This window comes from Elgaria multicarinata, chromosome 9, assembly GCF_023053635.1.
Source record: "Elgaria multicarinata webbii isolate HBS135686 ecotype San Diego chromosome 9, rElgMul1.1.pri, whole genome shotgun sequence".
Lineage (NCBI taxonomy): Eukaryota > Metazoa > Chordata > Lepidosauria > Squamata > Anguidae > Elgaria > Elgaria multicarinata.
The window spans coordinates 26,669,905-26,686,523 of record NC_086179.1 but is presented as its reverse complement, the minus strand read 5'-3'; the positions used below and the strand labels follow the sequence as shown (position 1 = coordinate 26,686,523).

Sequence of the window (16,619 nt, the reverse complement as noted above, 5' to 3'; positions counted from 1 at the left end):
TGCACACTGGTAGCCTTTCTGCTCAAGGCCTTGATTGCGCACTTATGATTCCTCACTTACGGTAGCTTGCAGGTCCTTTACACAACATGGTCCTCCTCCAGGGCCTCTCACGTGTTTTGCAAGCATTTTAGCGGAGTTTTTTATTACTAGCGCTGAAGGGCTGCTATTATTTGTGGGATTACTGTAATTGCGGAATTCTGCTATGCCACAGTGCCACCTAGTGCTTGTGTAATGGAACATAAGGAAAGGAAGAGAAAGAAAAACCTTGGGTGAATAACACGTGTAAAGGAGCCAATCTTAATCCTGCAAAGAATCCAGAAACAGAAGCCTTGGTAAAAGTGCGGGTTAAAAGCCTCATGTAGGAAATCCCCAAGGGTATCTAAACTGCTGCCTTAAAACAGCTTAATAGAGATTTCTAGGTCCTGCCCACTTTTAGAACTGCAGTTCCCAAAGTTCGCTGGACAGCGGGAATGACTAAACAGATTCTTAACACTCTCACTGGACCACAGTTCCCAGGATTCTTTGGGGGGAAGCCCTGACATGGCTTTAGAGGAACCTGTGGTTCTTCAGATGTTTTGGCACACAACTTCCATCATTCTTTACCATTGGCTTTGTTGGCTAGGAATGATGGGTGTTGTAGGCCAAAACATCTGTAGAGCCAAAAGTTTTCCAACCCCCACCTTAGCATGTCCCCTGAGGACTCTAGAGGAGGGCCCACAGGCACTTCTCTTCTGAACCTGGCCCCCTTGCATGTCTCCCATAGCTTTTATTAATCCTGCTCCTTAATGTGATCTCCTTAAGTGTGCTTCTTAAGGAAATAGGAAGACCATTAATAAACCAGGGTAAACTGGCAACAGAGAGAGCTAAGAAACCAATGCAATTACATCCCCCACGAAGGCACAAAAATATATTTCCCTTTCCACCATCACCCACGTGGTTGTATCTCTACAGAGCAGTTTTTCCAGAGAAGAAGCTACTTTCTTATGTACAGGTTCCCCATTTTTCACAAGCTATTGTGGTCTGATGAACTTTTTTGCACATATTCCCATGTGTGTAAGACTTTGCTGGATTGGAGCAAATGTATACATTCACATTTGTGTGTGCTATACATGTATATGCACCTGCACACTCATGCACATGCATGCATAGACATGGTGAATGCATATTTGTCAAAGTACATCTGTGGGTAGTATCCAATGTTAGTTCTATGTAGAGTAAGACCCATTGCAACAAACTGATGTCTCATTCATTTCAATGGGACTCTTCCATGTAGGACTACCATGGATAGCATATTTTTAAAAGTGACCCACCAACAAAATAGCAGTAGGAAATGTGGGTCTCAAAGAAGGGAAAAAAGAGGATAGCAGACAGATATCCTGTTCAGATGACATGCTAAACCACGGTGGTTAAACATTTTGAGCTAAACATTATGGCTTAGCATGTTGGGTGAACCATGCTGTAGTGTGTTGTGTGAACCATTCCTAGCCACATTCCTGGCTACATAACCGTGGTTTAAGCATGCTCACTATCCATTTGCTGGAAAAGGGATAGTGGCCTAACCATGGCTTAATGTGTTGTCTGAACAGGCCCAGAAAGAGGAGTGTGAAGGAAGGTAACCCCGTTAGCAAGCCATTGTACTGAAACTGATGAAAGGAGGAGTCAGAAATTAGGAAGAAGCAGAAGAGGTGGGCATTGTCTTTCTGTATGCCTCGCTGCTTTGGCTTTGCCTCCATCCAGTCAACTTCCCCGGGGGAAGTAAACCTTCTGCATCAAGGATGATTGCCCATGCAGTCACTCCCAATGCAGGGGCTCAAGAGGATTGCCTGTACTCGGAGAAGGCATGCCCAGAGCAGTGACTCATATAGTCCAGTCACACATGAGATGAGTCCCTCTGAGATGGCTAGTTCTTACCGTTGCATACTCAAAAAGGAAACCTTTGAGGTGTGTCTCCGATTTGAATGCGTTCACATGTATGTACTAATGTGCGCGCGCACACACACGTTATCATATAAGCTGATACTGTACTCTAGATCCCTTCTGATTTCGTTGCTGCTGTGGTTTTATGGCAACCTGCAGGAAGTATAATTTGCTGTTTGTCATGCATTTTTATGAGATCTCTGTGCACTCTCTCTTAATTGCCCTTGCTGTGTTAATCATCGTGCTGTGTGTAATAATTCTTCTACCTGGAACGTCTGTGGGTGAATTACAAGCTGGAGAATGAGATATGGGGGTGTAAGTGGGATGTGTGTTCAGTATTTTTCTTCTAATACTTCCCCTCCTCTACATGACCCCTTTCTATCACAGCAGAGGAAAGTTATGTGTTCCAAAACATATTTTATGTTTCTCACTTCCCCCCGCCCTTTAAAGATCCAAACAGCTCTGAGGCATAAATCTGAAATTGAACATCACCGCAACAAGATCCGACTTCGAGCCAAGCGCAAAGGGCACTATGAGTTTCCCATCGTGGACGATATGGTGATAATTGATACCAAAGAGCAGCAAAGGATGTACCGCAAGGCGCAGATGCAGATAGACAAAATCTTGGACCCCGGCGGCAATATGCCGACTGTTTTCATAGAACCCAGGAAGAGGTAAGAATAAGAGAGGGAGTGAGTGAGAGAGAATGCATGCGTTTGGAAAGGCGTTTATTCTCTATTCATGTGAAAATGTGCAAACTCTTGTGATATTTGTACTGTGAGACTCATACAAGATGTGAATTAAGGCAGGCAGCCTTACTTGCAAAAGGAGAAAAGGACTAGGCAGAACACAAGGCATGAGATACTGAGATGTAAAAGGGTTTAGCGTGTTTGTTTCTGTTTTGTTTCTTAATAGACCCCACAAATCTGGACAACTTATTTAGTTAGTTTGAGAAGGGCGTCTTCTATATAAGCCTCCCATGGCATTAAGATCTCTGAATTGGAGACCAGTTATTGGTGCCTTTCTTGTTTGTTAACATCCACCAACAGCAGGGCCTTTTCAGTAGTGTCTCCTTGATTGTGGCATGCCCTCTCCTGTGATGGTCATGTGATCAACTTACTGCTGTTCTTGCCTCCTGGAAACAGGTCAAGGCCATTCTGTTTCATTGGGCCTTTGGTGAATAATTTTCACCAAGCATGGTTCCTTTCCCTGATGGTGTCTTCTATACATTTTAATAGATTTACTGTGGCCTTTTTCTTTTTTTTAAGATTGTTGTTACTTTATTATTGTAACCCGCTTTGTGGTCCTCTTGGGTGGGAGGGTAGGATAAAAAGTAAATTAAAATGATAATAAAGAATGAAGCAGTTTCCTGATTCCCTTAGGTCCAGATTACTGGTTGACTCACTCAGGTTTCTGTATTCCATTAAGTTAGCTGTGCATTTTGGGAACCAACAGGATTGTGCGATAAGCCTCTTTATTTATTTTGATTATTTATTGGTCACTCTCCAGTAGAAGCTCTCAAGAGTGGTTTGCTAAATTAGAAACAATAAAATACAAAATATAAAAACAGTAAACAGTGGAGAGGATGAACGTTCTAACATAAGGCATCTGTAGATGAATAAAAAAACTTTAAAAGCTTTAACAGATAAAAAGGTTTTTTTTTCTTTTCTTCTATGTGGTTCAGGTTCTACAAACTCTCAAGCATTTGGAAATATGCTATATTGAAAAGGATCAAGAAAACTCACAGTTTCACTTCAGCTGGTGCTCAGAAGTCTTAAGGTGTTTAGGTTTTTACTCCTCTTTATTTTTTCATAGCTCTCGGGCCAAGCGTTCTCCAAAGCAGCGTCGAAGGCATCAGATAAATGGAAGCCCAATGGATGCTGACAAGGACAGGCTAATCACAACCGACAGTGATGGGACGTACAAGAGGCCTCCAGGAGTCAACAACTCTGCTTATATTGTACGTTTAGACCCTTTGAAAGGAGGAAGACATTTGGTTTCCAAGGAGCATTGGTGGTGCCAGTTTGCATCTGAATATTGCAAGAATGCACTGCGGAGAAAGATCATGTAAAGCAGAGGGGGAACATTTGGTCCTCTACATGCATTTACCGCATTTACCATGATCCTCCACCATTGGCTCTGCTGGCTAAGGCTGATGGGAGTTGCAGCCCAGCAACATCTGGATAGCCAGATGTTCCTCTTCTCTGATGTAAAGGCTTGGGATTTCACAACCATTTTGAGTACTCTTAGAATCATAGAATATTTGTTGATTTGCAAGGGGCCTATAATGCCATCGACTCCAACCCCCTGCTCAATGCAGAAATCCACATTAAAGCATCCCTGACAGACGGCTGTCCATCTGTATCCTGAATGCCTCTAGTATGGGAGGGCCCACTACCTCCCTAGCTAATCGGTTCCGTTGTTGTACTGCTCTTAACGGTCAGGAAGTTCTTGCTCCATGTTTTAATTATTTATGAAATTGATTGCGTGCTTTTCATTATAAAATAATCCCAAAGTGGGCTACAACTAATAAAACATAATAAAATCATGTAGTGTCCACCAGAAATACAATCAAACAGGAGAGGTCAGTAACATAGATAAATAACTGTTTACACAATGCAGCGAAACCAGTCAGAAGCCTGGGTGAACAAATAGCTCTGTCGTTAGTGCCGAAAACTTGTAAGACTTGATGCCAACAGTACGAGTGGGGAGGGAGTTCCACAGTCGGGTTACGTATATTGAGAACACCTTCTCTTGGGTTGCCAGGTATCAAATTCCAGGCAAATGCGTCATCATCAGGTGGGCATCCTCACTCGATCTAATACCTAGGCAGGTACATGAGGGAGAAGTTGCTCCATCAGATATCCAGGTCCTACGTTATGTCGTGCTTTATAAGTCAGCACAAATGCCTTGAACCTGGCTGGGTAGCTTATTGGCAGCCGGTGCAACTCCTTCAGAACTGATGCAATGTGTTCCCGGTAGGCTGACCTGCCCTACTAGATAGATTTTCTGTCTGGTAGGGCAGGTATAATAAGGAACTCAAGAAAACGCCTTCGCGCACTGAGCACCAATTCCCTAAGCGAACCCAAATCAATCCTGGCATGCGCCTCTGCAGTCTGGGAGCCCAGGCACATACTAAGTGCAGATGAAGGGTTAGGGAGACTAGGTGGCCAGGTGTGCTCAGTGTTATTGTCAGCTAGTCTTCAGCATAATTATAAAATAAATGCTCTCCATGTGACTTCAATGTACTTAATAGGTACTCAGCGGATTTCATTCAGTTCCCGGAATATCTCTAAAAAGCACATGTTCTGTTTTTGTGGCTTTTTTAGCCTCATCGCCTGTGTAGGAAAGGGCAAGTACCAGATAATAATCATGTATCTTTTGTGAAAAATGCAAATATGCTGTTGTTGAAGCAGTTGATTGAGAGATGATGGCTAGTTCTCACTCCCTTGTTGACATCTCTGTCATAATACTTCCAGGAATATGCGGCAAATCATCACCTATCTGCTCTGCAGAAGGGGATGCTATTAACGATTCAGATGCATATCTCATAACGTCTGCAGTAGTAAAATGTCAAACATGGATGACATCATTGTAACGAGTAAAGTCACTCTCAAAATGGTGGGAGCTTGTAATGTAACAGCTGCCTAAGCAATGTTCTCTTCCTTACACCACCATCTTTCTTTCCTTTATAGTCTGATCCTGACCTTCCTGCTGAACCCCAGACACCTTCTTCAACTGAACTGGGGAAGTACTCAGGCCTCCCCACGCACACTGCTCCATACATCCCTCCTCAGCCATCCATTGAAGAGGCCCGGCAGACAATGCATTCACTCCTGGATGATGCTTTCGCCTTGGTGGCCCCCAGTAACCAAGCATCCAGTTCTGCTGCCATCACACATCCTGGAGGGTTGGGGGGACAGCCACCAAACACTCCAGTTCGAGCAGCAAGGGACACCCCCAGCAGCCAGTGGGGATCCCCGTATGGCCCAACTCACACAGTAAGCAGCCCAATTGGTGGTCATGTCAAGAATTCACTCAGCAGCTTTAAAACTTATGAAAACCGATGGCCGCTTCTACTGCTGTGCTCTCTGTTTTTTAATTTATTTATTCCAATTTATAGCTCACCGTAGTTTGGGTCAAGAATGACAGTGGCCAACGAGATGCCTATGGGAAGCAGGACATGAGTAAAATAGCTCCCTTCTACTCAGATTCCCCAGCAATTTGTATAGAAAGGCATACTGCCTCTTGTGTTGGAGGTAATACAGAGCCATCATGGGCAACTGTGTCATTCTGCTAGCGCAAATGACATTGCGCTAGTGGAAACTAGGTTCAGAATTATGCATAAAAGGAGAATCCACTGTACGGATACTAAGGCTCACAACCCTGTCAAAATTGCACATCTTTGTATACAACCAGAAAAATCTTGTATGTTAGTGGGAATCAACATTGTACAATTAAAATTCAATATCATCTTTAAACAAAAACAATTACTTGTTCATGATCTGATTCATACTCAGTTAACTTATGTAAATTATCTTAAATCTCATTTTCTACTAAAATTCCAGAACGAAAGATCTTAGGAAACTTAGCGTCATGGATTTTTTAAATTTTAAATTTTCTTTTAAACTGTGTTCTGATGGATGGTCTTTTTTTTTCTCCCCAGAGATACATGGAATTTGGGATGACTCCTCCAACAGCACCAGGCCTGCTACAGAGGTAGTTCTCTGAATGTTTAGTTTCTTCCGTTCTGCTAGCATTAAAATGAATGTAGCTTTGCTTGGTTATGAGTGTAGCAGAAAAAAATAAGGGCTAAAATTAAATTTTCGAACAAAATTGATCACATTTTTCAAGTTTGAAATTTTGATTTTAAAATTTGATTTTAAAATTTGATTTTCGGTGACACTGAAAACAAATATGTTTTATTCATCAATTCTGAGGCAGTAGTTGCTAATCTTTAGGACAGTTGTGCCCATACCTGGGAACGTTAGAGAAGCACTTGGAGACTATATTTTGCAAGCTTGATAGAGTTAGGATAATTTGATAGTGAATTGAAAGCTTCCTTGATTTAGCTGTGAAAGGGAAGCACTGTCTTCGTAAGCAACTCCCTGGTTTTGATCAAGAACATGTGGTTGGTTTTGCCCTTGGGAAAAGGACAAGTATTGGCTGCAGGTTTCATTCAGAACTAGCCATGTTTTAAAATGTCTAAATATATACTACTAAATTTATTTATTTATTTTATTGCATTTTTATACCGCCCAATAGCCGAAGCTCTCTGGGCAGTTCACAAGCTCTCTGGGCGGTTTATACAGGAACTTCTACCCCGCTTTTTCCTCCAAAAAGGGGGTCACTCAAAAGCAGCTTACAAAATGTAAACAAATATAAAAACCTCAAAACCCCATAATTAAACACATTTATGACAAGCTAAAAGCGGCAGCAAAGACAAACACGCAAAGAGCACAAACTGACAATAAATAAATTTAAATTAAGCAACAGTAGAACCTGATGCTTTTTCCAAGGAGAAATGACTTCAGTTGCTGGTAGAACACACCAGTTGAAATTTCTAGATGCTTTTCAAGGGCAGCCCCACGTAGGGTGTGTTGCAGTAATCTAATCTGGGTGTGGCTAAGGCCAGATCTGCTTTCTCCAACAAGGGGCAGAGCTGGTGCCCTAGCTGAAATTGGCAAAGGCTGTTCTACCCACAGCAGCCACCTGTCTTCAGTGGAAATGAGATGTACATCCTCCCCTTATGTTGAGAGGACCCTTTCTACATTGACATGTATGGGCAGAAGGTAGATCTCCAGTTGCCTGGGACTTCAACTCCCAGAAGCCCCTGCCAGCATAGCCAATGGTTAGGAATGCTGGGAGTTGGCGTCCAAAACATGTTTGCAGATAATTATTGGGGGTCACTCCTTGCCTGTCTGGATGCTCAGCCCTCAGCCACAACTGCGTGGTTTTATCCTGGTTGTGCTTTTTATATTGTATTTTGTATTTGTGCTTTTAACCTGTTGGTTGTTTTATTATGGTTTTAATTTTTGTGAACCGCCCAGAGAGCTTCGGCTATTGGGCGGTATAAAAATGTAATAAATAAATAAATAAAAAACTATGGCAGCTTTACATCATACTCATTCTCTTCTCTCTAGCCTTAGAGGGATACAAGCTTTTATGTCTAGAAAAGTGAGCCTTAAAGAAGAACACTGTTATGGAGGTTTCATGTCTAGCTCTCTCCTAATTGTAAAGGACTTCTGACTTGATCTTTACGAGTAATGGCTAAAGTGTTGGACTGGGAGTCAGGAGATCCGGGTTCTAGTCCCCACTCGGCCATGGAAATCCACTGGGTGACTTGGGCCAGTCACAGACTCTCAGCCCAACTTACCTCACTGGGTTGTTGCTGTGAGGATAAAATGGAGAGGAGGAGGAGGAGGATTATGTACACCACCTTGGGTTCCTTGGAGGAAAAAAGGCAGGTTATAAGTGTAATAAATAAATAAATGAAGAAGCCATGCAGCTGTTCTAATGTCATTCCATGCTGTGGAAGCTGCATTTCGCAATCCACTGGATGTGTGTGGGGAGAGCTTCCCACGGTGAAGAAGACAAGTGGCAAAGTGCGCACTTGGAATAGGTAGCGCTGTTTTCTCAGGAGACAGGCCAAACATGATGGTGTCGTGTTGCATTGTTGTTCCGCCAGCAGGCAAAACCTGGGCCCAGGTTTTCTTCCACCTGTTGAATTAATGCACCCAGACCAGCAGCCATCTGACGTTCAGTTTTCCACTAGAGGGATCTACCCAGAGGAAATCCCATCGGTGGCACGGCCGCGACCAGTTGGAAGCACTGCAGGTACTTAAGGATTCCTAACCATTGTGTGCTGCATTGACTCTATTTCATACAAACTGGCCACATTCTACAATTCAGCACTTATTTATAAATAGCTGCCGCACTGTGGCAGCTAAGATATTTCATGAATTTAGAATACAAACGAGCATGATCAGTCCCCTTCGATTCTGAGCGCAAGTAACCATGCATGGCTCGGGAGGAGTTGAGGGGGGGAGGAGGGCTGGATATATACATAGGACTTGTATATTGTTCGCCCTTTAAAAGTAATGACAAGGCACCTATTAATGCGTACTCCCTGCTGAGCACTGGAGGGGGGGCAGGGTAGAGGGACAGGCTCCATCGAGGCCTATGGGAAACCCCTCCCATATGAGTGGGGCTGGATCATGCCTTTTGATTCCCCCCACCCCAATTCAGCCATGCAATTACAATGTGTGTGTATACATGTCATTCAATCGCTCTATTATAATTATCTTGGGGAGGAAGCAATAAAAGATACAAGGGTTCATAACATTTATTTTTCAGCCCCAAGCATTAGGGCAAGAGTTATGTTGCCAAACATATTCCCAAAAGGTTTCCTAAGGCTTCTCAATCAGCAGCTCCACTTATGGAAGTTGGTTGCAGACACATTGAATTGTCACATTATGTACAACAGCTACAGCAGGTAAAAGCTGAGATTAAGTGCCATGTGCATTAGCTGAAGGCTCAGAGTAGTTCAGTATGTTTTTTCCCTAGTAAGGAATCAAGACGATTTTTTTCCTAACTAAAAAGATTCCCATAATACACCTGTGGATAAAGTTGTTTTATTTCTGGCATACAGTTATAGATAACGTTTGTGATTTATTACGCGAGGAGATGAAAAGGCTGGCCAGGGGCCAACAATGCTTCTGTTGCCATTAATAATGGAACCTCCACTATCATCCATTAGAAACCGGTCCAGATTAAAGGTGTTAGATTTAGCTTCCCAGCTTGTGGCTAGCTTTTTGCAAAGATACTGATGCCCACATATAAAATGCATGCACACCACCACATCGATGAAAGGTGTAAGATTGGCAAATCCTTGCTTTTCTCTTTATAATACACAAAAGCAGGGGCTGTCAACTTCCCAGTCACAACTTCTGTGTGTTTTCATGGGGGAAACGGTGATTTACACGTGAGCGCGTTCCATAACTGATGGCAGCTTGTGTGCATTTTATACAAAACTAACGTTAGAAGCAGCCCTGGGGACATTACCAAGGTCCTGCCCTTGCCTTTCAACCTCAAAACAGAGGTGACGAAAACTGCTAACAGAGCTATAGCCATTTGCTATACTCACCTTAGAAACTGATTTGAAAGCTGTCGTCCCAAAGTTGGGCTCCTGCTACAACTGTACAGCTGAGTGTCCTGAAGTAAGCAAATATTTTCTCCCTTCCACTAAGGGTAAATCACTAGCATGCAAGCCCCAAAGCTTATTACTTTCAATTGCACATTCATCATGGCTAAAATATTGATAGGCTCAGTGGGACGGAAGTGTTCCCTACTTTTTTCCCGTTCTCTTCCCCCACTCCCCTGCTCCACTGTGCCTGTGTATGACACAACCCCAGTTTTGAACCACACGAACAACATCCCTCCCTTTGTAAAAGGATGTGCTTCAACGACTGCATGCAAACGGGTCCTTTTGTTGTCCCTGGTTTGGTCGTCTTTTTTAAAAAGCCTTACTGAATTAAACAAAGTCAAGAGTTCCCTTTTTCCGCACATCACAACCCTGATTTCCTTTGGTGTTTGATCTTCCCCGTTCTCCCTCCCACCCACCCAGTTTTATTTGCCCTCCACGCTTCTGTTGCTGCATGGAAAGACGAAAGAAAAAACAAACAATATTTGCTTTTAAGGTTCTCAGATACAGCACCTCACTCAGGTGGGAATTGCTAGCAGGATCGGAGGTCAACAGGTGGAGATCCCCTCAGGCAGAGCAGGGCATGGCCAGCCGGGGGAACCAGGGTGGCCCCCGTATCGTGGAGAGGATGAATATGCTAGGAGAGATGCAGTGAGTACTGTGCTTCATGTTTGAATAGTTTCCGAAGCAGTCTTGTGTTCACTTAACTTTCTTTTTATTCATCCTGTACTGTTTTGGGAGTTTCCTCCCAAGGCATTTTTTTTCCTACTCGCTCCTCTGACCTTCAGCTGCTGCTTTTGTCTCTTTCACACGCCAGCCCCCGAATCTCTGCTTCTCTTTCCATTTCTTTCTCACTGCGGGCTCTCATCCTGGACTCCAGTGCCCATCAGCCACAGCCAGCATTGCAAATGGTCTGGGACAATGGGAGTTGTAGTCCAGTAACACCTGGAGGTCCACAGGTTCTCCCCCCCCCCTCCGGTTTCATGCTCTCAGTAGGATCTGCTCTTCTGCAATTCTCTCTCTACTGAAGGTAGAAAGTTCTGACCAAAAAAGAAAAAGAAAAAAAGGCCCAGACTGTCTGGGTGATGTTAGCGGAGCGCCATCAGTACTTACCACTGGGGAAAAATTGGCTACTGGGTATGTCAAAACAACAAGCTTTGTGATGATGATGATGATTTTCAGGAAGATGCTGGTTCTAGAACGTGGCCTTTCTAACTGAACCATGCATGCTTGAGTTGTGGCAAGTTCCCCCAGCCTCTGGAAAAGCATAGATACCTGTCACTCATGCTCAGTTGTGCGCGCTCTCTCTTCCCCTCCAGACCCCTTGTTTTCCCCATAATTCACCATGCTCTGGTGTGGAGATAGACAGCCGTTCATGAGCATGCTGAAGATGCTATGATAGAGGTACCGTTGCTTATCCTGTGCATATTCATTGCTTTTGTCCCAATGCCTCTCTCTGCTCAATCAGGTTTTACATGTCTTTGAAGCAAAACATTCTTGATCCAGATGGGATTAGTCTGCAAACCACAAGCAATGAAGCCTCTATCATACCATCGTCAACTCTTTGAGGAATAACAAACTATTGTTTGTTTACAGCCTGAGTTCTTTCCGGAATTAATCGTAGTGCACTACTGATTTTTGACCCCTCATTGTCTTGTGTCCTCAGATCCTTCCTTTATTGCAGGAAGGTAACACAGCCTGATGGCCATTGTTGTCAGCAATAATGGTGCCTCCATCCCACACACACCCTTTGCACCCAAATGGTCGTAAATGGGTTGATTGGGGAAATAAGTAAAAAGGAGTCTCAAGGAAAGAAAAAAATCACAACATAGTCCTGATTTACAGAAGGAAGAGGTAGAATTCTCAACACTGCTACAAATCAGATATTGACTTAAGCCAGGGATGGGCAGTGGAGGCTGGTGGTTCTGATGTCAATGGGGCAGTGGATCCACTCCAGGTTTTAGTCAGACTCCTAAAGGAGCTATCGAAGGTGCTGAACCTATTTTTGGTGGGATTAGGTTCAGCACCTTGGATAGCTCCTTTAGAATCCGGACTGTTTTTTATTGAAACCTTTTATTTCAGCACATCATAATATGGAATATGGGAAAGGATCTGAAGGGCCCACAACTATAACAAAACAGTGCTCTTTTTGGAACTCTTTCCCATAGTACCTTTTGCAGTAATTCTGCAATCGTATGACAAGTGTTAGGCTAGGACTCCTGCTGCCAAGACTGTTATGAGAGACCTGTGGACTGAGACTGCAACACAAAGAAATGCAGAGAAGGCCCCAGCAAGTGCTGCACGCGGCCAGGCTCTATAATTTTCCTTTACCCATGTAAAACCAGATGTCATGCAGGTAGGCAGTGGGCACGCCAGAGACTGATGTGCTGGCAGTGCAGAGGGAAAGCCTGGTGGTTTCCCTTACCAACAGGTTGCACGGAGTAAGAGAGGTCAGTAGGTCTAAGATCAGCCAGTGGGACCCAATCGGCCTTCTGGTGTCACCTGACGTCTTGGACCGGGAAGATTCGGGTTTCTTCTGCAATTGTCCCATCTGGAACTGCCTTCAGTTTCCTGCTTTGAGCAGTGCTACAGTACCTGATCGGTAGGGCTTCCGGTTCGAGACCCACAGCCTCTGACCACAGAATCGCCAGTTCTGCATCACCTGTGTGTTAGTGCTGTGCTTTGAAGCATCTCCCTCTACCACCTGCTGGTTCTTGTTAGAATAAACCCCTCAGTGCTTGTTTTTCTTTGTCACAGCTGTAAGCTGCATCTCTCCCGTTCCCGCATGCCCTCGCCATTATTAATATTGTTGGCTCACTGTTGGCTTTGCAACCCTCTGTTGGTTTGTTCGTTCTTCCGCCTATTTTACCGGTACTATTCAAGTTTTGCTATCAGTATACCGCAGGGCTGTGGAACCAGGTGTCCATCCAGATGTTGTTTTCTGTCTCCAGCTTTCAGCAGCCCCAGCCAACATGGCCAATGATCAGGGATGATGGAAAGTGTAGGCCAACAACATCTGAATGGCCACAGCCACCCCCGCTCCTGTTCTACAGGTGGTGGGTATGTGTGGCCGGGGTGTGTGTGTGCGCGCGTCTCCTTTCAAAAGCATATGGAGTATTGTGTTGTTGGTACTGGTGCTGAAACAGAGTCAATCGGATGTGCAAACATCATTGATTTTGATTATCAGTATATGTATCATCCATTCAAATACATTTCTATAGAGCTACTTATTACAATATGATGATTGTCCATTGTTACAGCTTATCGTTTTCCTCACCTTCGTGCATTTCGAAGTAAATTATCCCCCTCTGGTTCTCTTCAGCCCACTTCCCCTTTTTGAGTCAGTTGCTCTTTTTAGGTAAGCTAAATGTTTATTTTTAAAAATTTTGTTTTCTTGTAAGGTACTCGTATTGCAAAATACAGACAGGCCAAACAAGTGTGTACCTTGATCTAGTCATCCTTTTTGGTCTCAAATAAAACCAGTACATGTGTTAGGTGCCTGATACAAGTAGCTGGTGCTTTCCCCAGAACTGCCATTAATGTCCATATCCAAAACCAAACAGTGTATTGTGGCACCTTCAAGACTAATAAAGTAATTATAGCATAAGCTTTCATGGACTAGAATCTCCTTCATCAGACGTATGAAGTGTTTTCCTAAGGTGGCGGGCTTGTGGAGGAGGCGAAAGAGAGAAATGAAAAGCAAAACATACATACAGATGGTGACAATAGCCTTAAAGCTTAAAATGCATTTAAAATAGATTCAGTTGATGATTGCTTGCATTTTCTCTCTGTTTCTGCAACTGAGGATAATACTTCTTGCATCTGACAAAGCTGACTCTAATCCATGAAAATGTATACTCTTAATAATTTTTAAGGTGCTACATGATGCTTTGGTGTGGGTTTTCCCCCCGGCAACAGACTAAAATGGCTACCCCTTTGGAAATAATACAGGTATTCAGCCTTCTGGTTTTACATTTCAGATCCAGGGGAAACTTTCCGCTTTCTTCTCTGCCTTTTCTGTTTTGGGGTTGTTGTTTTTCTCCTTTTCTCGTGCACGCTTCTCAAGCAGAAACTGCAGTAATGCTCTGTGCCTTTCCCCAGACGCATACGCCTGGACATCAAGAATATTCCTCCTCACCAGTATTCCAGATGTCGAGGACTTCGGCCCGACAGCCCTCAGCGCCACCTGCTCAGCCTCCACACAGCAACCACCAGGGCCCGGGGCTCTGCTACAACACCAGCTCCACTGAGGACCTCCAGCCGGGTCACTCTTCAGCCTCCCTCATCAAAGCAATCCGAGAGGAGCTTCTCCGGCTCTCTCAGAAACAGACCATTGTGCAGAACCTCCACAGCTGATTTGTCGTGTCCTTGCAAATCTGCCAAGTATCTGCTTCCCATGGAAGCTGGACTCGCAGGAAACCAGCAAGAGCCTGCTGTTCTTCTGTCAGAGGAGTGAGCGTGTACAATACCAGAGATTATTACACCAACAGAAAAGGACTCTCCAGCTGCAGCGGCACAAGAGAGAAACTTGTGTTTGGATGGGAGGGAGGGCCAGGAAGGCATAGCAAGCATTGACACAGAGCCATCGTTTCACTTCCTGCTTTTAGAAACTATAATTCAGCTTTGGCTGGGACTGTTCAATTCAGTGGCAGTTCTGGTCCAGAACCCAAACACTGCAAAGAAGACCATGCCATTCCCGAAGACGGCAATGCATTTGAACATGCGGCCCTTGGTTTGAGGAAGGAAAGCCAAGTTTGCAAGATGGAAATTAGTTGCTGTTTCACGAGAGGCTGTACAAGAACCCCACGGTTTCAAACCTCCCTGGGAAGGTGGATTGTGTGTGCCGCCCACGTGTTTTTCTTCAAATACACAAGAAGCCGTGTCGATCCCGTTCAAGCAATTACTTTAATGACACCATTGTAAGACTCCTCAAATAAAGGACTCGGAGCAACTTGTTAAAACAGAACAATAATCGTTGTTGTTAAATATTGCTCTGTGCTTCCAAATGGAGCCATTCTCTGCACTCTTCCTTGTTGTTCTTCTGGTGCTGAAGCTTCAAAGTGTCCCTTCATCCTGATGTTCGCAAAGTTGAAATGATGGCCTTTTAAAAAAGAAAAAAGACAGAAAAAAAAGCAAAGAAAAACCCAAGGATATAATCATATATATTCATTCAGGCTGGGAAAATGAAATAATCCCCTTTAAAAAAAATGCATAGACTTACTAGGCATTAATAATTTATTAGTGGATGCGTAGTGGATGGATTGATAAGTGGATGGAAATGTTCAGGGCAGTTTCACAAGTGACATAGAAGACACTATCGATACACAGGGTGAGGAGCACACAGCCCTCGTCCACTCCAGGGACAAACATGGCCACTGTAATGATATAGTAAGTTGAGTCCTAACAGCTGCATACAACTGACTAGCAGAGAGATCTAATTATTCGATTGAGTATTCTAATACATCACAAAATCAGCTCAGGCTAGGTACTCAGGGCGCATTCCTATGCATGTTTAGAGAGAAAGAAGGGAGTCCTACAACTCACAGCATGCGCCAACCAGCCAGAATTGTTTTCCCATATAAGCTGCCTCAAGCATTGTGAAAAGAATGTTCTAAATCAGCAAACATTAGGTGGCTTCTCTGATTAAAAGAGCATCACTGGTCCCCTTTCATTTGCCTGCCTCCTCTCTTCCTTGGAGTGGCCACCTCTAACCTGAAAGGAGCAGGCCAGTGAAGAGAGCATTTAACTCATGCACTTCTTTGCCTTTCTCCCTTGCCATTTTAAGTGTGTGCATGGGATGCCTCTGTTAGCCTAGACCTAAGCCCAGTGGCCCCATGCTCTGAAGTACAAAATTATGCACATTTCATACTGAAGTATTTCCCCATTTCTAATTCCCATGATTACTTTTTTTTAAAAAAAATAAACTCCTATGCAAAACCCAGCATCTTTTACATCAGGAGAAGCCATGTGTCCCAAGAGGTGAGCCTCGGTATATGCCTCCATTTTCAGAAAGGATTCAATAGGACATTTATTCACAGGCGACCAAAACTGCCACTGGACACCAAATTTGAACGCAAATCCACTTTCCGACTGGATCCTCAGTCGAATTTTAAAATGAACATCTCGTATGTGGTGTACCAGATTAGACATGAGCAATGGCATGGGAAAGAAGTGAAAGGGCCTTTGCACACATTCCGTGGCGACAAACTGAGTGTGCAACAGAGGGTACGCTTTACAACGAACTGCAGCCAATCCCAGTGCTCCGATTAGTGTAACTGTAGGGTACATATTTCCAAACAAGTGGTTACCTTGGTTTATTCATGCATGTCTTAAAACAAAAAAGATACCTTTAACATACAATGTTTTTAAGTGTACCCTCTCTCCAAAAAACTTAGGTGTACACTTAAATATGTAATAGTAAACTGGCCCTGAGAGGTGCCCTTAACATCACTTGTGAAAACTCCCTTGATGTGGTGAATTAAACTTCTTGTTAATTTGC

At 43.7% G+C, this 16,619-nt stretch overlaps 1 protein-coding gene across 1 annotated transcript in view; it reads left to right on the top strand.

Annotated features, from left to right (window-relative positions):
- Positions 1–14,577, top strand: part of KIAA1549 (KIAA1549 ortholog) — a 124,725-nt gene extending 110,148 nt beyond the window's left edge. Inside the window, exons 14-20 of the mRNA XM_063133338.1 lie at positions 2,368–2,591; positions 3,733–3,877; positions 5,613–5,918; positions 6,584–6,636; positions 8,606–8,754; positions 10,617–10,771; positions 14,222–14,577. Coding sequence (XP_062989408.1) covers positions 2,368–2,591; positions 3,733–3,877; positions 5,613–5,918; positions 6,584–6,636; positions 8,606–8,754; positions 10,617–10,771; positions 14,222–14,476 — 1,287 coding nt within the window. The 3' untranslated portion in view covers positions 14,477–14,577. The remainder of the gene's footprint in view (positions 1–2,367; positions 2,592–3,732; positions 3,878–5,612; positions 5,919–6,583; positions 6,637–8,605; positions 8,755–10,616; positions 10,772–14,221) is intronic.
- The last annotated feature ends 2,042 nt before the right edge of the window (positions 14,578–16,619 follow it).